The 22,626-nt window shown below is 43.3% G+C and overlaps 2 protein-coding genes across 2 annotated transcripts; both read right to left on the bottom strand.

Annotated features, from left to right (window-relative positions):
• Positions 1-1,011: 1,011 nt before the first annotated feature.
• LOC122616553 lies at positions 1,012-12,724 on the bottom strand. Its single transcript, XM_043792046.1, has 9 exons — positions 12,505-12,724; positions 10,430-11,647; positions 9,771-9,901; positions 5,524-5,754; positions 3,406-3,694; positions 3,178-3,342; positions 2,829-3,114; positions 2,340-2,778; positions 1,012-2,257 (listed from the first exon to the last, which is right to left on the bottom strand). The coding sequence occupies exons 1-9, from the start codon at positions 12,641-12,643 to the stop codon at positions 1,337-1,339; spliced, it is 3,819 nt and encodes a 1,272-aa protein (XP_043647981.1). The 5' UTR covers positions 12,644-12,724; the 3' UTR covers positions 1,012-1,336.
• On the bottom strand, positions 5,999-7,951 carry LOC122616554 (cilia- and flagella-associated protein 157). Its single transcript, XM_043792047.1, has one exon. The coding sequence runs from the start codon at positions 7,875-7,877 to the stop codon at positions 6,081-6,083; it is 1,797 nt and encodes a 598-aa protein (XP_043647982.1). The 5' UTR covers positions 7,878-7,951; the 3' UTR covers positions 5,999-6,080.
• Positions 12,725-22,626: the final 9,902 nt, after the last annotated feature.

The raw sequence follows: 22,626 nt of genomic DNA on the forward strand, positions 1-22,626 counted from the left end.
AGGAATCTCTGATTGGGATTTACTGCTGTACCCGTATACAGAGATATATGAAAACAAGACGACGGATGTATCCGTCACGGATGTAAAACATCCCAAGGTATCTAAAGAAATTAAGAAAATTTCAAAGCTTACTACAAGTCCTCCAGATGATGGGTTTAAAAATGGAGAGGCTGTTACGAGGAACACCGCCTGCATTATATGTCGAACTATAAGAGGTAATCAAGGTGAAAAGGAAGCACCTTTCATGGAGAAGATGAGAAAAGAACAAAGGCGTCGGGAACTGTTGGCATACCGAGCGAAATTGGAAGAATCCTGCATTACATCCTTTAACTTTCTGCCCAAGGATCTAAACAATAAAACTGGACCTATTAACATGCACGATCTCAGCAAAAAAGAACTTTACTCTCTGGAAAGTACGACAAACATTTTCAACCATGCATGTAATACTAATAATTTTCCTAGGACGAGTAATTTAACTACTCTACCTAGGGAAACTAAGTCTATTACTTTTATCAAAATATGTAAATCTGTTAGTTTTCCCAGGGAGAGTAGTTCTAGTATTTGTTTTTAAAACAACAAAGATTCATTTAATACATATCTCTATAATTCATGCGAATTTGGCAAGAAGGTACAATCGTTTTTGACAGATCCGCATGCATATAAAGCCAGTAAAAATAAATGTTTCTGTTGTATAAATCAACTTGCGTGGTATTACTATAGGTGACATTTACCAATAGATTCCCCACCCGACATCTGATCACACGCAATGTGCTTATTTAATTCTTTATTTTATTCATCTTCTTATTTTACAGGTCGGGGTGATAGAAAGCCTTTAAATCTGTTAGAAACAAAAACATTTTTGATTTTAAAAAGCTAATTAATTTTGACTATATATTGACTAGAATTTCCAATGCTTTCAAGCACAAAATAAAGATCACAAAATTAGTTAATTCCAATTCTCTAATTCCAAGTAATTGCCACATAAAATCTATTAATTAAATCAATATTTCTACATAACTGGGTTGTGTACATAGCCGAATGCGAATAAATACTTCAAATACAGTGAGCCTTAGCTAACTTATATACAGTGTAACGAGAGATTAAACAGATTAACCTTACAAGCGGGCCCTACACTATCTTTGTTTTCAAGTTTACATATTATTGAGACGATCTGTTATCCTAGCTTTAAAAACACAACTACTCCAGGTGGTCTACGTTTCTTATGGTGCTGACATATGTATGTATATATTATTTACCCGTATTTTACAAGACCGTAAACTAACTAAACATATACTGCTCTTTTTGAACTGGTTTTATGTACAATAAAATCTTGGCGTTATGCCGACACTTCCTTTGACTGGGGCTCTTTGCTTCGCAATAGCTTGGATCGAGCATCGTTCTGGTTTAGTTGGAGTTCTGATTTGGGCACTTTCTTGAGGTTTACAGCCTCGTAATCGCTGCCACTCTCATCTGCAAACTGAATATCATCGAGAGACAAGAACTCCTGCAGATCCCCTGATAATTTCTCCACGGCAGTTTCCTTCTCGACATAGGACCCAGTCATGGACTCGTTAGGTTCTAGTTCGGATTCCACTTTCTGATGCACTGCAGCGATTTCGATTGGAACTTTACAGCTACGCCGCTGCTCATGATCTAGTGAACCAGCACTCAAGGACAAACTGGATTGCTTCTGCTGTTTGGACTGGCGCCTCTGTTTTCTGGACATGAAAGGAGTGGGTTGCTTGGGCATGGCTCTTCCACTCCTTTCCATTCCATCGCAGGGTGAGGTGGCCTTGGAGGGACGCCCGCTATCTGGTGGGGATCTCTCCTCGGAGCTAGGTGTATTATCACCCGTTGTGGACTTGCTGGACTCCGTGTTACTGGCTGGACTTAGGTAGTGCCCGTACTTGGGCATCCGGATCTCCTCATACAGCGGCTGTCGTTCATCTCTCTCGGGATCTGGTTCCGGTTCTGGTGTCTTATCGTCCTCTTCCCGCTCCGCCACCTCTTCGAATGGTGGTATCCAGATAAGGTAGGCCGGATCCATTCCGAGATAGGAGCCCGGTGCCGATCCTGCATTGATCACATTGTAATCGTAGTAATCCATCTCCAGTTCTTCTTGATTTCCAAGCGAAAATTCTGAGCCTGGTCTGGCCAGCAGTTTTCTTCGATTCTGCTTCTCCTTGGACTCCTTGGGATTACTGGTCGTCCTGATGGTCGCCGTGCTTACCACACTGGCAGCTGGTGAATAGCAACCCTGAAATATTCAACTGTTAGTAACCTCTTCTACTTGTATTTCTATTGAGCTGAAAAAGTTCCAGTGTAACCTCTTAACTCACATTCGTCAGGGAAGAGCTGACACTGCGGGTTCTCAGGCGACCCAATCTGAGGGATTCGGTCACCGAGAGTAGGGAACTGGCATCCTGCAGGCTCTCATCCAATCTGGAGGAAAGCAACTTCAGGGTCACCGCATCGTAGCGATCAGAGTACTTGCTGAGCCGCTTGCTGTTCATTGGTGGACTGTTGCACAGGGAACTCATTCCTGAGGATATGATGGACTCCGAATCCTTGGCACTGTCCTTACAGCTCGGCGGCTCTAATGGTTCATCCGTGGGGGAATCCTTGGATTCTGAACGGCTGTGAACCGCAGCCAGTTCGTCTTCAGCAGAGGAAGGTGATCCAATGATACTTCCAGTATCCAGAGATCGCGCTGGTGACGCTCTCTCGTTGCGCAGAGTAACCATGGAAGCCGAACTTCCGAGCTCCTTGATTTCGGCGCTTTAACGGATATAATTAGCTTTATTTTGACACTTCTTTTCTAGCCTTACCATTTCGCCAGCATTCCCTGTGAATCCGACTCCTTGAACTCCGTTTCATTGGTCAGATTTTCCGCGTCCACGCTCTCGCGGAGAATTGAGTGTCGTAGGTGGTGTTTGGGTCGCATCTTCACCATGTAAATGACCTCCGAAAGCAGAGTTGTTGTGGACATGGCACGTGAAGGAGGACCTTGCAGGGAACTTAGCGAAGCTCTCGGAGTGTGAAGTCGGGATCCTTCGTCCTGTCGCCGAGCAACTGCCAGGTGATACTTCCGGTATCGCACCACATATTGGGCGCCTGAAGATGATAAATGTGGTGATTATCATCTATGAAATCTATACAATTATTTCAAAAACCCACCTAAAAGGGAGCTTATTATGATAATTATGCTGGCAAAGATCATGGCACTTAGATGAACCAGGGTAAATCGAAGTCTTGACATAGACTTGTGGGAAATAGAGCGAGTTTTTCCAGACAAACGAGTGGCGGCCACAAGTGTGGTACTACTGTTACTGCTCCTTATAGCTGTTGAGAAATGAAATGAGTTATTTATTAAACCTCTTTCATATTTATCGAAGTTCCACTCACCCAACTGCTGCTGCACATTAGCCATGAATCCTCCGGTGCAGGCTGCAGTTGCCTCCTGAGTGGCATTGCCCGCCTGCCCATCACCGGCAGAGAACTCCACTAGGAGTTGGCCACCAGTGGAATCGACAGCCACCGGAACGCCGGCTCCCTTGAGGATCAGCCCACCGCCATTGAGCTCCACGAGAAGGGTGGACGAAAGTGAGGGTCCATCGCGCACCTTTATGTACTGCGAGGCACAAGGCAAACGAAGGAAACTCAGTGCCAGAGAAATGGTTTCCTCACCATCCACCTGTGAAGAAAGGAATTTTGTGTTCGTGAACATGCGGGCAATTGGCTTTGGGTTTCCCCACATTCCCCGGTAAGCGGATGCTGCCGAAGTGGGTCAGGCATTCATCACCATTAAACCTCCTGCCCATCAGCACATTCCCCTCATCCCCCGAACGTGCCAATTGGCAGGTCTAATCATTCCAATTGTATCGAACAAAAAAGGGGGTGAGCCAAAGTGTGTATGAATGGAAAAGCCGGTAGTTCTTTTATGTGATACCCCTTGATTACAAAAAATATATATATATTAATATATTGAATTTTAAGACACTTTATAGGTTTCAACATTAGCTGGAATGTTAAAAGAATGTAAAAACATTTGCCATACATTCAACATTTTAAATATAAAACAAGAAAGAACGCTATAGTCGAGTTCCCCGACTATCTGATACCCGTTACTCAGGTAGTAAAAGTGCAAAGGAGTCTTCAGCACTGACAGTTTTTGGCGGCTAATGGGCGCTAGAGTGGGCGTGGCAAAAAGTTTTTAGGCAAATTGATAGAAATTTACTAGACAAATACAAAAATGAAAAAATATCAAAACTTGTTTCAAAAGTGTGGCCGTGGCAGCTTTGGGCGGTTTGTGGGCGTTAGAGTGGGCGTTGCAAAAAGTTGTTTGGCTAATCGTTAGAAATTTACAAGACTAATACAAAAATGAAAAAATATCAAAACATTTTTCAAAAGTGTGGGCGTGGCAGTTTTGGGCGGTTTGTGGGCGTTTCAGTGGGCGTGGAAACATGAATCGACAAACTTGCGCTGCGTCTATGTCTCTGGAGTCTGTATGCTTAATCTCTTTCTAGCTTTTGTAGTTCCTGAAACTCGACGTTCATACGGACAGACAGACGGACAGACGGACGGACAGACGGACATGGCCAGATCGACTCGGCTATTGATCCTGATCAAGAATATATATACTTTATATGGTCGGAAGTGCTTCCTTCTGCCTGTTACATACTTTTCAACGAATCTAGTATACCCTTTTACTCTCCGAGTAACGGGTATAACTGCAAGTTAATTATTATGTAGCGTTTTTTCATATTTCTAATTTAATAAATACAAATATGTTAAATTTATTTCTTTTCATAAACTATTTTACTATAACTATTTTACTATCCAATACAAATTGTCAAATCGACAGGTATGCGTTTTCCTTTCTATTTTAAGATTAAGATCTTTAATATTATATTTTACGCATTAAATTTGTTTGTATCCAATAATTGTTTTTAAGCTTTCTTCCCTTTACTCTCCATTTTTTTATACAATTTATTTCTATGGGAAACTTAATATTTCACTTTTTACCTAGTAAAAAAAATGGATGTTCTTTTCACAAGATGGCGTTGGGAATGGCATACCCATTCCTACCAAAAATACCGAGTACATCAAGTTCAGCTCACCCCCATTGGATCCCTTACGCATTGATAGTTTCGGGACTGGCCAAAACGCCTACCAAGTGGGCCATTTATTATGCATGAATTGAGTTCAGGCCCCTTTGGCCAGGGATGTCCATCCCAGATCGGAGCCACACCTCCCTGTGGCATGGAGCATTGTGGGGGCAAGTGGGGGCTCCTTTGTCATGTTGGGCAGCCTCCGAAGCGTAGCGGAATTTTATTCATGGACTTGGACTTCTGAGTGTTTGGCATTGTTCGTTTTATAGTTATGGCGGCAGACAACTTGAAAGCTTTCAAAACTTGACCAAATGCCTAAGGGCAGCCCCACTTAACTTTCGCTATTTTCTATTTTTTTAGTTGTTTTTTGCTACGTTGAGAGGTTGTTACGGGTTTAGTTAATAGTTGGTACCTGTATAAGCCAGAAGGAGCGGCCAGGACAACTCTGTGTGGCTCCAGCAATGATCCTTTTGGGCTTCGAGGAGCCCAGATGTACAATGCAGCCGCAACGACATCCTGGTCCAATTTCCTGGCTCACCTCTGTGCTGTTTTCCTTGGTGATGACTGTACCAGAAGTCTCGTAAATGCAGTCCCACGTGTCGGCGATGCTTTTGCCACATTTTTGGGTCTCAACCGAAGGACCCTGTAAATATATGAAAAGGGAAGTTTATCAAAAAAGGTTTTTCCTTTAATATATTACTTATAAATGTCCTAGTTTATTAAAATATTAATACAAGTTAATAACTCGCTCAAAAGAATCGATTCATGTCACCGTGGACGTCCGAGTAGTAACTAATAATGTTATGGATATCATCTTCCAGTCTTACAAATATAAAGATTTATAATTTTTGGAGACCTGTAAGGAATTTGAGTGAAATAATAATACATTTTTCACTTTGCACACATGCATGTATTTATTCATGACTCAACAAAATTGGAACAATAAGTAACTCCCATTTTCAGATTCCGCTAGTAGACGAACTGCACATCGAAGTCCTCCTCCTCGCCTTCCTCCTCGCCCTCGTCCTCGATGGTAACACCCGTCAATTTGGATGTGGCCGTGAGTGTGTCCTGAGCTCCTAGGCTGGGAGCACCCTTGACATCCTTCGAGGATGCGGAAGCGGCTAGCGGTGCGGTTTCGGGCGGGGCAACTGAACCCTCACTGCTGGCCTTCTTCACAGACATGGAACTGCTGGAGCCCTCTGGCTCCTCCAGTGGTTCCTCCTCCACCTCAATGAGATCGTCCTCGCGCGATGATGAAACGTATAAGGTCGTGCCGAATTCCACATCGATGATAGTGTTCTCGTCACCACGCAACGAGGTGACTACCCGGTCATGCATCTTTTGCTTCTGCAGATCCTCCGGAATGGTGCGATCCGGCTCCTGTTCGATGACCTCGCTGCGGAAGGCGTCGAATGGCGTCGCTTTGGGCCTTGAGGGCATGAATCCCATTTTACCCGGAGCATATAGCGATGAGGTGGCACTGCCAATGGAGGCAATCGAAGGAGTCCTCGGAAGCTCCTCCGAATGGGAGCTCACGATGTTCAGCAGCTGGGAGAGCAAATCGCTGCGTTTCAGCTTGCAAACGGATATGGCCTCCTCTCTAACTTCGTTTATCACTGCGGGATCATCCACATTGGCCTCGTTTAATCTCTCCGGGAACTTCTTAGCCGCCTGCTCCGCTACAATGGCATCCCGCACAGTACACTTGATCTCCTGAATGACTCCGCGCAGTCGGGTGATCTCCATCTCATGCTGGGCATGGACTACCTCCAGATTCCGATTGTCCAGATCCAATATCTCCATTCGCTTAGCCAGAGTCCGGAGTTTTCCGGCCGCATCCTTTTGCTTGACATTCTCGCACTTTTCAGCTTGGAGATGCGATTCATAGGCCTTCTTGTAGCGCAATACCTCCACGTACTTGGCCTTTAATTTCTCGTAGTTCCTGGTCAGACCCTCAATGATTTTAATCTTGTTCACGGAGTTGCGGACCAACTCGTTCTTGATCTGATCAAGGGCACTGTACTGCTCCTCCATCTCCTTGTGCTTGGACTTCTGGTTGGTATATGCCTGCTGAAGTTTTATCTGGGACATGACAAGAAGATCTATTTCCTTTTGGAGGGCTATGTTCTCACGAATCAGGCGACGGGTGTAGCCAGCGTTACGGATCTCACTGGAACGGGTGAAGTCCTCGGAAACCTGCAGCAGCTTCTGTTCAACCTCCTTTTTAAGCGCATCCTTCTCCACCACTGCGCGCTGTTCCATATTGTAGAGCGCCTCCTTGTGATCCTTCTCCCGCTCATTGAGATCCGCCTCCTGGTCATCAAACTTGGCCAACAGGACATCCCTCTGGATGCGGAACTCGTCGAGGGAGTTCAGCTTACCATTAAGGAGCTTTATTTCGGAGGTCAACTGGTCGTGCATGGCCTTATATTTCGCCTCCAAGTCCCCGATCTTCTCCTGTGCCAGGCGGTTCTCCACGTCCCGCACCTTGGTGATCTCTACCAGACGCTCCTCCAGTTCGGTGATCGAGTTGTTCCGCTCCGCCAAGGTGCGTTCCAAGTGAGCGGCCACATCTACGCCATCGGCCTCCACTTCCTTGAGTTTCTCGGTCAGCGTGATGTTGGACTCATCGACGCTGGTCAGGTGGGATCGCAGGCGAGCAAGTTTCTGGTTGAGATCCGTGATGGTCAACTCGTAGAAGGTTCTGTCCACCTGGGTCACCTTGTTCACATCTTTCTTCTCCTTTTTCACTTTGGGCGGCATTGTTTGGATTGCTTTTCGTTATCCGACTTGACTGTCTACGAATTTTGACGAGTATTTGATATTTTAAGAATAGTAAGACGCCAGTTACATTGTTTAAAAGTCGGAACTTGTGCACACATCGTTCTTTGTTTCAGTAAAATAAGCTGTGTTATAACAACTAGTTGATGAACCGTTTCCAGGGAGATAAAAGCTTTTCAAAGCTGAACCCATATCCCTTATAGTTTGAGCGGAAAGCTATATATTTTCTAGAAGGAACTCGACCGTTAATGTTTTCTGGGATTCTAAAGAGTTTAAAGTGAATCCATTTGATTTATGTACTGTTACTATAATGTACTTTCGGAAGCGAACTGGTGTGGCTTTTGTGTGGAAAAACAGAGACTTAGCGAACGAGCATTACTTTTTCGTTCAAGCGAAGAATCACCTTATATAAACAAGACTGGACTAAGATATTCAATAAAAAACCACACAACACTTTAAAATATAAGTCTTCTACAGTGGAATAGCTGAACTTAAAAAAGATAAATAGCTTTAAACTCCCATTTCTTTACATTTGTGCCCAGAGTGGCAAAGATTTTAAGTTAAATTCAATTTAAATTTAATTTAATACCTCTTTTTTCGAGGGTGCCCTTAATGTGTTTTTCTGACTAAATCACGAAAATGGAAAACATTTTCCTGCCTTAAAATGCTTAAAGTGCCACTAGAAAGCCACTAATTTTAGTTTGTGGTGCTATGGTGCTGTGGTTACAAAAGGTTATTCCCCGTGTTTTCTAAAAGCAAATAGTGCCTGTCGTGTGGGGCTTTGTTTGATTAATAGCCCGTGGAGCAATATTTGTACACGCACATGGACAGCAACGCCTCCGGGCGTTTCTTTTGGGGCCAAATGCAAATTGTTGAGGCAAGTGGAGGCATGGCCACCACCATGTCCTCCTCCGAATCCCGGCCCATGGACACAGCACCCCACGCAATTGTAGTCGCCTCACGGCGAACACATTGTTCCAGCATCCGTGCCGCGACTCCCGTGTAAGAACTACTTGCAATAAGTGCGCGGAGCATTTAAAAACTTTGCCTGTAATTGTTCCGAACAAGTTGGCAAAGTATGGGCAAATGTGCCCCTATCGCTGCCGGAAGTTTTTGGATAATGAAATGCGCGGATGAGGACGTGGATGGTGCCAGTGCTGAAGGAGATGGAGTTAGAGGTTCACTCTTCCACTCGCTTCAACAAAAGAAACAAGATAAAGCGAGGCGCAGTAGGCCGACAATTGTCGGAAGCGTCGTAAATTCCCCACGCAATCTGGAGCAAGTGTCGCAGTGTGGAAACACGCTTGCAGACAACGGACAACATGACATACCGTGCCGAAGCCACCCACTTCTGCTTCCACTCCACCCAATGGCCCACAAACAAAAACAATGAAGTAGTTCCACTTTGCCCCGGCGGGGTACACTGCAAGAAATTCCTGTGTTGCCTTTTAATTGTCATCTTTTTTTGGGGAATGTAAAACATGTAAATATGTTTCGTCACTTACAGAAATGTTATAGCTCCAACATCCGAAATACTGAATAATTTACAGATGCTTTGATTTGAATGTTCTAAGCTCAGAATATTTAAATAATATAAGGAGCTTCGAAATGGTTCAGTGTAGGAAAGTCGAGTGTAATGTGCGAACTAAACTGGAAGCAATCTCTTGGGTAACGAAGTCCCCAGAGTCGGACGAAGTTCGTCTGTCTTCAGTTGTAGTTCCACACTTATTGAAATCGTCTTGATGGCTTAGATGCGCCAAAGTATTAATCATTTCTGGGAGCACTCTATCAAACTTTGGCTGTTAACGTTGCCAAATCAGGTGGAGGCAGAGGTCGCTCAGAGGTTAATCTTCCGATTTATTTGGGCTTACATACCTCACAGAATTTGGCACCATATCGCGGGGGTGGTGAATCACAGAATCGGTAGCGATTTCGCGTTCCTCCCAAGCAATTTGTGGAGCAGGGCGTCCACTCGCTCCAAGGTCCCCAGCCACCAGTATCCGAGTCTGCGGAAAGAGTAGTGTCATGAGCTAATCACTTCAAAATGAATACAGCTGGCTTAAATATATAATGAGGTGAGATAATGAAAATGTCTAAAATGCTGTTGTAATGATTCAGGGCGCGAACAAAATGTGCTACTTCAAAAATTAATTTGAGAGTGTGACATGAATAAAATAGTTAAGATGCATAGTCATGCAAGTGAATTATACGTAGAAACATTTTAATACAAGTGTTATTTTCTTTCACTTATTATTAGGTCCAACCAAAGAAAAATTGCAAGTTAGCTCTAACCTATATAATCGTATATAAAATCATGTGAGATTATTTAATCTATTAGACTTGTTAAGCGTGTTTCAAATATAATACGAATATCAAATTTATAATTTCAAAAATCAAACAGTTATTCAAAACGCCATTTTCCAGTGTACCGAGCAGGTGCAATAGTGTTTTAGGAACTATTTAAACTCCCGCTTAATTGGGATTTTCCTTTAAATGATGTTAAAAACGGCGTTAATGCACCATCGACCACTCACCGCTCACGGGCAGGGTGGGCACACAGTCCATCCGGACATCGGCTACTGCTCCGGAAATTGCCTGGCTGACGTAGACGAAGCAGTACTCCACGTATTTCTCGGAGAAATGCTCGCAGGCGAAGTAGAGGGAATGCTGGCTCTTGACGACCCGCTGTTCGGAGACATAATGCAGCGACGTGGGTGGCTTCAGGGAGGCGACATCGGCCCGGAGCCTGGCATACAGACGCACCCGGTCGCCCTGCTCCAGAATGCAGCCAGGATACTCGTACAGGACACCGATTCCAGTGTGCGGATCACAGGGAAAAATGCTGCGGGCATACACGTTGAACACGAACTCGTCGCTCCAGTCGACGCTCAGGAGCCTCCGCGTGGTGGGCACATTCTGGGCGGGAATCATCGGTCTCAGTTGGACGGCATAGTTTCCCGCCAGTCCAAAGAGTTCGCATCCCAAGTGGAGGCTCTTGTTTTTGGGGAAGCCGCGTATTTGCTCCGCAAAAAGGACACTGGAAGGGGTTATATTCCGATGGCAGCTGCGATCCTTGCCGCAGTAAATTAGCTCCAACCAAAACTCCGGCAATGCGAGACTGCCCGACTGATTGCAGTTGACCTCGGGAAACCTGAGGGTCACCTCCACAGGATGCTTGGGATAGGTCTTCAGGCGCACCGGACTCACTATCATTTCGGCACTGGGCCATCGCACATCGAGCGTCTGGTGGAGTCGCTCATCGTGTGCCGGCACCAATGTGGTGGTCACCTCACTTCGGTTCACCGACTTGAGATTGCTTACCACCTGCATCTCGTAGCGTCCTCCGATCAGGAAGGTCTGGCATGGCACCGTCACCTGGGTTACATTGAATCGGGGATCCGGGAAGAGGGGTATATTCTGCACCACCTCCTTGCGCTTGCGATGCAGCACCACCTGGCTGGTATTGGTTACCTCGGGGCCAGGAGTCAACCCCTTTTCCAGCGGTGACTGCACTTCATCAATGATTTTGCTAATGACTAAAGTGCTCATTATGGTGTTGTTCCTGCTCTTCAGCCCGTCACTGGAGCTCAAGAGCTCCTCGCTGGATGCGCCACCACCATTGGCATGCTCCTCCTCCGTCTGCGGGTACATCTCGTTCCCATTGAACTGGATCTGCACATGCAAGTCCCCGCTGAGGGCGGTGAATGTGCTGGGGGACATCAGGCGACCCTTTCGCACCGCCAGCACGTGACCTTTTGTCGAAACCGCATCCGAATCCGAATTGCAGGAGCAGGAGCGGAGGAACACAATGCCGGCAATTTTCAAGGAGTCACCACATGAAACGAGAGCGAGAAATGCGGAGAGATAAGAATTATAAATCCTTGTAATTTGTTTCGTGTGGCTGCCTTCTGTTTGGACCCATTGAAGAGCCTCGGCCATTGTTTACTCCACCCAGGCCGTGTAAATTGAGTCGCATTCGCATCCAGCAGCTCCCCCGGGTACAAATTATGCAAACAAAACAAAAACATAGGAGGCGAACTCCATTCAGGGCCACGAAATTGGATAACCTACTCTTTTCTTGCGGAAAAATTAATACGCAACTCTGCTGATGTCTATTTTAAGCGGAATATACAAAAAGAATACTTAATATCCTTGATAACACATGATTAACTCGTTTGTTTAATAAATTTCCAATTAGTTTTAATAAAGTTTTAGTTAAAATATTGGTTTAGTAATACTTGTAACCACCTAATGCGATTAAGTTATGTGCACTTTGCAAAGGGTTCTGCGGAAATATTCGGTTCTCAAATATATTTATAGGGACCGATAGCGTTTTCTAACAGTTGACTTTCATTCCTGGCTGTCGAAATCAAAATAGGAGGTGGCGAGAATGCCAAAATTAGTAAACTCCGAGTAAAGTTTGCAGTTGCACTTGTATAACATAAGAACAACATGATTTGGATAACGCCTTGCTGGCCATTTCAAAATGTCTGTGCGCTGTCCAAACATTGCGTATACGCCTTATGGTCTACAAATGAATTTATGTATTTATTCTGGCAGAGTGTGTCAGAGGCAGTCACATGTAGTGCCGTAAATGAGTTTCACTCACTTGTCCCACTTAATAAGAGCAACATTATGGATGAAACAATAATTTTCCACTTGACTACTGATTTCAGTCCCGATGTCATCATGCCGATTGTCTTCTTGCGCCTGCGATTCGCCGCCATTTCCTTTGAGTTCTTCCGCATTTCCTTCGTCTTGGCTCGCGCTCCCTCCTTCGTTTTTCCCGCCGTTGCTGATTTAATCAGAGGTGTCAGTCTAGGGAAGAATCTCCTCCTGCCACTCACTGGAAGGATACCGAAGGTTTCACGTCGCTGGTACACATTCTGCACTTGCGATTCTGATTCCAATTGCGACGGCTAGGCAGATGGCTTCTATCCCAATCGCTCATGGAAGGAGTGTCATTTGTTTAGCTCTCATCGCCAGAGGAAAATTTTTGCTGTGACGTTGGCCTTTCTGTGGAGGAAAGACAGAAGTCTACCTGCCAGGCATTTTCTGCAAAAAAAAAGAGAAAAAGTTGACTTTACTGAAGGGAACACAAATCAAATTCAAGACAAATTGAGGTCTACATTTATAGACTCACCAACGAAATTATTATGATGACCTCATTTCTCTTTACTCAGTTTCTATTTTATAATTTATTCTGGGAAATTGATGGCTTTTCAGTGAAACTTTAGGACTTAACTTCAACGTGCAGTTAAGCAGCAGTTAGTAAAGTAAAAGTTATCTCTAATATTAATGTTATATTTATTGTCAAACATTAAAAGCAAGTAATACCCATGCACCTTATTCCGCTAATGTCACACTAAATGAACAAAACACTATAATTTGTATGAATTATTAAATAGGATTTAAGCCCGTATTTTAACAGCATCAAATCGTTCTCCATTAAAATCAACTGTCCTTAAAAAAGCTTAAATAAAGTCCCAACAACAAAGGGTGTCAATGGCCCCTATAGGAGCATTAAAAAATCCCCATCTCCTAACCAAAAACCCCATATACATATATGACCTGTTCTATGCCTGTATGTATTTCAAAAGGGGGAAGCAAAGAAAAAAAGAAATACAATCAACCCTCATAAATTCTCAAACCAATTACTAGTCGAGCACGAAACGCTTTTATGGCGATTATTTCCACAATTCAATGCAATTTCGTAAAAAGTTATGGTCCAGGACAAAGGAATAAACCAAACATAAAGGACGAAAAGTCAAGATTCGGAGTGACTAGACAATACCTAAATAAATTGTGAGTCGACTACACTTTTGAACAATAGGTTAATCCAAACAACATGACCTGAATATACACTTCAGCATTTTATTTATTTTCTTCTGGGTCTGCATTTCTCTTAGAAATAAGTTAAAGCTGATATCTAAGACTACAAATTTAAGTAAATGTACAGTTTTTATCCTCAAATAGCCACCTTTTAATATAGCCATATTTTAAAGGCGGACAGTATGACTCCCAGTGGGTAGCTCGAGACCATCCTGCGTAATTAAATAATCAGCCACAAATAAAATATTAACAACTTTTTGAACCCTATACAGAGGCGGCGATTCATCAACAGCTGGCTGGGAAAAGAGGGGTTACCCAGTAATTTCCCGACTGGCATGCACATCTAATTCGCGTAGTTTTTCGATTCATCAACAAAAGTTCCGAAGGTGGTTCAGGTTGGGCTAGTGCCGGATACTAGGTGAACGGAACGAGAATCCAATGGAATGAATGAATCCCATTCACCCCCACGGTCATTAGCGAAATCTGTCGCGTCACTGGGATATGTAACCCCCTGCGTCCTTTTCAGCGCCTTAATTGCGGACACGCACGGATCGCCCGATGACCAGATGCTATATGAGGCTATATGTGGCTATATGGCACATTGTACGCCCTCTGCGCTAATGAGTTGGTCCTGCCAATTGCTGCACACACGTGCGTCCGCACGCATTTACCCGCTCTCGAGTATTCCAACAACAGTTGGTTGTGGACGAACGCCTTTTACAGCCAGAATCATTCAGTTTTATGCCCGATTTCCGTGGAAATTTTGTGTTCTCTTTTTTTGGGGCGATTTGAAACCGTTGGCTGTGAATGGAAATGGGAAGCCAATGTCGTGTTTGCCCTTCCAAATTGAACTGTCTTTCGGAAACTATGGCCAGAAATATTTGGTAGCAGTTCTTTGTTTTAGAAACTTGCTAGGCACAGACTAATTCGAATGTGATAGTACTGGAATCAAACATTTACATAGATACTACTCTATGCTATTTTCTATTATATTTAGCTAAAAAGTTATACTCTCATAGAATATTATAAATGTGAGATTGTTACCAAACGTTTTTCATGTTGATTGCTACTTTTAAGTGAATATACCTAATTATATATACCTATTACATTGTTTGAATTTCAATGCCGTAATATATATCAGATATTTCCATCGTATAAAACGTTATTCAGCAATGTTTCTATGAATTCAAATTCCCCTGAACTGAAAACAGGAACATGCCGCACATGCATTTCGAACATAAAACCATGAGTTTCCCCCACCGAAAATGTGCAAATAGCCCGACTTAGGGACAAATCCTATGGTCATCCGGCGCCCTGGGAAAGTGCGGGAAATGTAGTGGAAATCGGGCAGAAGGCCAAATAGAGAAACACACATTTGCACCAAATTGAAAGCAGAGAGCCCACAGAATTGTTTTCTTTTTTTTGATTGTGTGCCACCCACCCGAGTTTCCCATTTTGAATTGCCAAAGCCGGCTGAAGTTTCGTGTTCAATAGTGCAGGCCCATCAACATGATTATCGGTGTCGCTGTGGGCGATCGGAGGTCGCAGGTCAGAGGGCAATGCGTGTGTGCCCCGGCGGCATTGGAAAACTATTAACTGCACTGTGCGGCAGTTATCCTTTGAAGCGGCCGTTATCCTGCCAACCAGTCGCCACCCAGTTGCCGCCCAGCGCAGAGCGCTAATTCGCTATGGAGTCACACGAACAATTCCACGAAGTCAATAAATAAGTACACTTTTAGTATTAGCAATGTTAACTCCTACGAATATATATGGAAATATGTACACTTTTGGGGGATATTGATATTATTATTAACATTTTTTAAGGTTTAAATAACCCACAAATAATCCGGCTTCCAAAATCTTATTTTCACATATTTTAAAAATATTTAATATGTGCATATTAAAGTGATTTTGGTTAAACTTAGCATAACCCAAAAGAATACTCTTAAGTATTGGAAAACTCTAGCAATATTTCTTCCAGTGCATCACTGACCAGCCTAGCATTGCCAGATTTTCGCAGCGCGGAAAATCAGAGCGATGGCGGCCCGAGAATTATGTAGCACGCCTGTCCGGGAAAATCGAAATGTGAGAGTGGATGAATGGGAACGGGATCGGGGAGGTCATGTGCTTAGGGCTCTACTATCCTCTGGATAGGCAGAATGTCAATGCCCCGGCTGCGCGGTTGGCCACCAGCCTTTCCACCCTGGACTACGTAGTATCGTCGTTATTCATTATACTTTGTGGGCGAGGAAAATTCCGTTTGGACTCGGCCAACAACATTTCGGGGTGACTCGCAGTACTCTCGCAGCACGGAAAACTGGGTGGCACCACAAAACACAAGCTTGCAATGGGGAACCTTAAACTGCGCAAAAATCCAGCCACAAAGGAAAAATGCACAGTTTGAATATCCAAACATTTACATGCCCTGTTTACTCTTAATCAATGGCCAAGGATGGCCATCCGCAACGAGCTGAGTCTGCACTTAAAACTCCATTTCGCCACACATACGTACGTATATACATAGGTATATACCTCGGGTACCTGGTAGAATCCCCCTGTTTGCGGTGTGCAATTGGGTTAAAAACTAAAAATAAACAGAGGTAAAAGAGGTAGAGGAGGATACCCGCATGTAATTACCTGAAACGGACCTCATTCGCATTCAAAAAGCATGGCAACCATTTGCTCATTTGGACAAATAGTAAAGATAAGGTAATAGGGAAATTGCGGGAGTCAACTGAACAATACCAGGGTAAACAAGTGGTAAGCCCCATGTCCGACGGAGGAAAATGAAGGCGGGAAAACAGGATTTCCCAACTCTTGTTTGCTGTTACGAAAGGCAACTGAAAATCAGCAGATCTTTGCGAAAAGAAAAATGAAAACTTAGTTAGTGAATGAATAAATTATCTTATTGAAATCCGTTTCTACGTCAGCAGACAAAAACCAGGAGAACGCTATAGTCGACTTTATCGACTATCAGAAACCCGTTATTTGAAATTTGAATCTTGTTGAAATTTAAATCTTTTTTTAAATAGTGGGCGGTTTGCTTGTCAAAGTAATCTTCTAAAAGAAACTCGAAAAATACGCTGCCTTCGCCTCTAGAATCTGCATCATAAAAGATCGTATATTTATGCTGAATTTCCTAAGCAGCATTTCATTAAATGATTTTCATAATTTAACTAAAATGTAGTCTATCACTATCCCTATCACTCTGGCTTATCCAACCGAACGTGAAACCTACAACTTGAAAGAGCGCCAACCTAAACTTTGGCGACAAAAATAACAGCTCTATAGCTGCGAGGGGGTTTAGTGGGTTAAAAACACAACACTTTGAAGAGGGGGCGGGGCAGTCGCTGTGCTTGACACCAAAACCACAAAAAACTTTAATGACTGCGACATCAGCCGCAGAATCGTTCAAGTGAGTCCAGCAAAACGGCCCTTTATCCCCAGCAAAGACCAAGAAAAAACATAAAAATCGTTATAGTGGCGTATAGAATGTCGGAAAACAAAGAAGCTATTAAATGCAAATTAATTTTACAAATAAAATCGATTATGGAGCTTTTGCTACGCACCAAAAAACAAAAGTAATTTTCACCGCAAAGGATTGACAATTCCTTCACAAATTAATACACTTTGATTGGGAGAAGTTGCTTGAATACATTTTAAAACATCTTATAGACAAACAGATATCTCAAATTTTCATAATCCTAACTAGTCGAACCTATCACTTCCGCTAATACATCATATAATTTCCTAAGTACTTTATGTCATTGTACCATCAAATCAAATCAAAAAACAAGAGAGAACGCTATAGTCGAGTTCCCCGACTATCTGATACCCGTTACTCAGCTAGTGGAAGTGTGAAGAAGAGTCTTCATCACTGACAGTTTTAGACGGTTTGTGGGCGTTAGAGTGGGCGTGGCAAAAAGTTTTTTAGCAAATCGATAAAAATTTACAAGACTAATACAAAAATGAAAAAATATTAAAACATTTTTTTAAAGTGTGGGCGTGGCAGTTTTATGCGGTTTGTGGGCGTTAGAGTGGGCGTGGCAAAAAAAATGAAAAAATATTAAAACATTTTTCAAAAGTGTGGGCGTGGCAGTTTTGGGCGGTTTGTGGGCGTTAGAGGGGGCGTGGCAACATGAATCGACAAACTTGCGCTGCGTCTATATATCTGGAGTCTGTATGCTTATTCTCAACTTTCTAGCTTTAATAGTTCCTGAGATCTCGACGTTCATACGGACGGACAGACAGACGGACAGACGGACAGACAGACGGACAGACAGACGGACAGACAGACGGACAGACAGACGGACAGACAGACGGACAGACAGACGGACGGACAGACGGACATGGTCAGATCGACTCGGCTATTGATCCTGATCAAGAATATATATACTTTATATGGTCGGAATCGCTTCCTTCTGCCTGTTACATACTTTTCAACGAATCTAGTATACCCTTTTACTCTACGAGTAACGGGTATAATTATGCATTGCTAGTGCTGCATGTGGTTTTCGTGTTCAGAACAAAGGACACACACACTAAATACCTAAGAAACTGGCGATCCCTCGACATGGAATGGAATCCACTGGCAGTTTAGCCCATCCAAGGGGAGAGGTCTGAAACCTGGCGAGGCGAAAATTGCTCCAGACTGCATCCTTATCGCGTGGCATTTTCCACAAGAATAACCCAACACATCTCGCGTGCCCGGTGCAATTGACATTGACGTTGGCGCCGAACAGTGGGTGCACATAGGGGATGGGACGGCAAACTTGCAACTCTTTCATCAGAAGTTAGGGTTCCCCGACTGGCCGCAGGGTAAATAATATGTATATTACTCCTAGAATAAAGGGGAAAATGGCTTACATTATTCCGGGCCATAGCCAAACCCCATCACCTGTGGACACGCCGTGACGAATGGAAAGCCACGGAAAACTGGGCAGTTTGTGGGTAGTGCTGGTCCTGCGATACACCGAGAAACATTGGGAAAACCCAGTTTAGTTATTACCATTTCATGTTAAACAGCCAATTCCTAACCCATAGAATCTTACTCACTTGGCAATATGCCCATATTATATTGTATGCACTTACATTCAAAAAAGTTTATTATGGCTCTTAAAACGTAAAGTAAATATAAATCGTTGGGCCTAGGATTCCTTTGAAATGATTGCATATATTATTTATAAATTAAGTTTTTATGAACGGAAGCATTTTAGGTGCCAATTTCGACACTCATCCATCCACTAGCAGTTTCAATTTTTATACCCGTTACTCGTAGAGTAAAAGGGTATACTAGACTTGTTGAAAAGTATATAAAGTATATAAATTCTTGATCAGGATCAATAGCCGAGTCGATCTAGCCATGTCCGTCTGTCCGTCCGTCTGTCCGTCTGTCCGTCCGTCTGTCCGTCCGTCTGTCCGTCCGTCTGTCCGTCCGTCTGTCCGTCCGTCTGTCCGTCCGTCTGTCCGTCTGTCTGCTCGTCTGTCCGTCCGTCTGTCCGTCCGTCTGTCCGTCTGTCTGCTCGTCTGTCCGTCCGTATGAACGCTGAGATCTCAGGAACTACAAAAGCTAGAAAGTTGAGATTAAGCATACAGACTCCAGAGACATAGACGCAGGGCAAGTTTGTCGGTCAGTGTTGAAGACTCTCCTGCGCTCTTCCAATAGCCGAGTAACAGGTATCAGATAGTCGAGGAACTCGACTATAGCGTTCTCTCTTGTTTTATGCATGCAGGTGGACACTAAAGCGCGTCCTGCATCCTCATCCTCCGTGGGGCAGCACTGAAAGTGCTACTTAATAATTGAAGACCCAGTCTTGGCACCACCACGAAACCTGTCGGACCCGGGGACTGACTTCATTTTAATAAACGTCTACGTCGTCTGCACAGGAAACTTAGTGACTAGACCGCAATCTTAGACAGCCACAGCAAAGTACAGTGAAAGGAATATTTCATAGTCAGTGATTCACTGAGAAACTGTGCTGAACTTGCTGCAGAAGATGGGTGCAACATATCTTATACCTATTAACTTGTAATAACTTTCATAGGTGTGTTGAAAAGAGGCATATAAGTTCGAAAATGGCTTAGAAGCTAAAGGCTAGGGAGGTAATGAGTATCTATATAAACTTGCATAGAAAGTGTTATAGATATAAACATTTTTCCAAACATAGTTTAGTTTTGGGCTACAAATATTGCTGCAGTGTCCCGGGAATCCAGAGATGAAGGTCCTCGAGAGTGGGTGGGCCGAGTTCGCTTTGCGTGCGCCACTAAATGTGCACTTAAATCAGTCAGCCACATTGTTGGTGTCCGCCTCCTGTTGTCTGCACTCCGAGTAGCTTTCTCCGCCTTTCTCCTTGGAACGCCTCCGGGTGTCTTGAGAGGTAGAACAGTGTCCGGAGTCCTGGGTTCTGGGTGCTGGGTGCTGAGTCTTGTGGCTGTCGCCTTTGTTCGTGCCATAAAGTTGGCTGCTAACACATCTCAACACTTTGGATCCGCTTGCGTGGAGATCGAGACGAGATGGGGATGAAGATGCACATACATAAATGGATGCGAAATCTTAAGAGAGGCTTATTAATTACCGCTGTGGCGTCAAATGAAGCCTTGGAGATGCATTTGGAACGGCACCTGAAAGTTTCAACAATCCAAAACTTGATGAAATGCATGAACTCCTGCGTAGACGCTTATTAAATGCTAGTTTCGGCTATGACTATGGAAATCCTGTCCTGCTGAATTAAAGTTAATTAACTAAGAGTTTAAACAGGCAGCTTGGGTATAAGTTCGCACCATTGAATTTACACAGCAATATGTGTATAAATACATATATATTTCATGCATATTTGAGGTTTACAATTGGTTTCCTCTCTTATACATTTCTCAAATATTGATTTTGCATTCATAACAATTTTGAAGTAAATATTATTCCAACAAATTGAAATTGCGTTACGTTTTCATAGATAAGAAAGCCACACACCCTCGTAATCATGAATAATGCCCATCTAATGTCTTCATATGGGGGAAAATGAATTACAAGCAATTTACTTCTGACCCAGATTTCTAATTTTCCATTTCGATCCCGCACGTCCGAATAGATCGGATAAACACATATCGGCGAATCAGCAGAAGAAAAAGCGAAAGGCGGATTATTAGGGTCGCCAAATATAAACTCTGTCTTGATTGTCGATTGTCATATCCAGGACTCCGGAATTTGAGCCTGGAGTTGCTCCCCTCACTTTATCTCGAGCAAACCAAAAAACACAGAGAAAAGCATTCATATTTGCATAACTTTCCCGTTCGAGTTTCGTGGGGCGATGTCGCCATATATCCTGCCCATCCTGCCCATCCTTCCCCCAAAGGCTTTTCTACATACTTCGCAGTATCCTTTTCTGCTGCGCACTTGTATTTGTGCGGATGTGTGCGTTTTGTGTGTGTATTTGTGGTCGTTGACGCTGAAACAGCTGGAAGTTGATTTGTCAGATTTTATGGCAGCCTTTCAGGCGCCAGAACCGGCGAAGGAAATCCATTAATCGAAGGAAAAGTCGGCGAGGAGTCCAAAGGAGTTAAGTTCATCAAGCGAAATCGAATAAAACGTAGTCAGCTGAACGACAAACTCTTTGGATAGCAATATGTTGTCCCACTTCTAACGGTTTGTCTGCATTTATCGATGGTATTAAAAAACGCAAGTCAGCTTAGATTAATTACAATTCCCAACAGAAACGCAAAAAAGTGTTTCGTACTTGGAAAGTTCTTAGTACTTAGTTTTTTAAAGAAAACTAAGTATTCTTCAACGACAAAGCGATGTACACATTCTTAAAATGACTTGGATTTGAAAGTGAAATCAACATTTTACGTTGCAACGCGTTGCAATGAGAATGTGTAGACTACACTTAATATTTTTTATTTTAGTTATCGTTAGTGAAAATGTATACACACAACAAATAAATGCCGAAAAATCACTTTATTAAATTTCAATTAAATTTGTTGAACATTTAGGGGTAAAAACGTGTTGATTACTTTTCGAAAGCCATTATATTAATTCACCACAAATCATCACAATTAAATTTCATTCTGTTGTTGCCAGCAAGTCAATATTTATAAAATTTGTATAACATTTGCAATTATTTCTATGGCGATGGCTGGTAAAAATTGCGATGAACAACTTTAATTGAAGGCCGCATTGCGTGATTGAAATGTGTTATTTTGGGAAAAGTAAATTACTGCACTTTTGTGGCTTTGCCAGCAGGCTCGACAAATATGAACTAGCCAAAGCAATGTCAATATGGACTCGGTAATTCGTTGCAAATTGATATAAAGCAAAAGCCAAATCGAAAACGCAAATATGGGGATTTGGCGCATATACATATACATACCTTTAAATTTGGGCTACAACTAGTTGCTTATTAAAGGGAAACCCACAGCAAGCCCCTTCCAAATTCGCATATCTGTAAATTCATAAATTTACTGCCGCATCTAGGCGCTAGCCATTAAGCGGATTTTGAAAATTAATTTCCGATAACGGATTTGGGTGTAATGAATAATGCCGAGGCATTGAAATTTTAAGCGGCATTATTTGCGCATTTGCTTTCGCATGATTTGTCGTTGTTCACGGCCCTTGAAGCTGTGTGCTCGGCATGATTAATGGAATGTGCACCAATTCCCAGTCCCAGTTCCAGTCCCAGTCCAGCACCCCAAACAGCCCGGAATACCCCGGAGCAACACTCCGCCCAAAGTGTCCATTACAATAATGAGCAGCGGCCAAAACAAGCTCAGTTTCGAGGATGCAGCCTAAATTCGAGTAGCACACTTGTGCCCGAAAAAATTGAAATACCCTCAAAAGTTCGTACACTCGCTTTTGCTATATGTGCAGTTCGAAAGTCTCTGTGAACTAGGGGTAGATCTAGCACCA

Source organism: Drosophila teissieri, chromosome 3L (assembly GCF_016746235.2).
Source record: "Drosophila teissieri strain GT53w chromosome 3L, Prin_Dtei_1.1, whole genome shotgun sequence".
NCBI classification, from domain to species: Eukaryota; Metazoa; Arthropoda; class Insecta; order Diptera; family Drosophilidae; genus Drosophila; species Drosophila teissieri.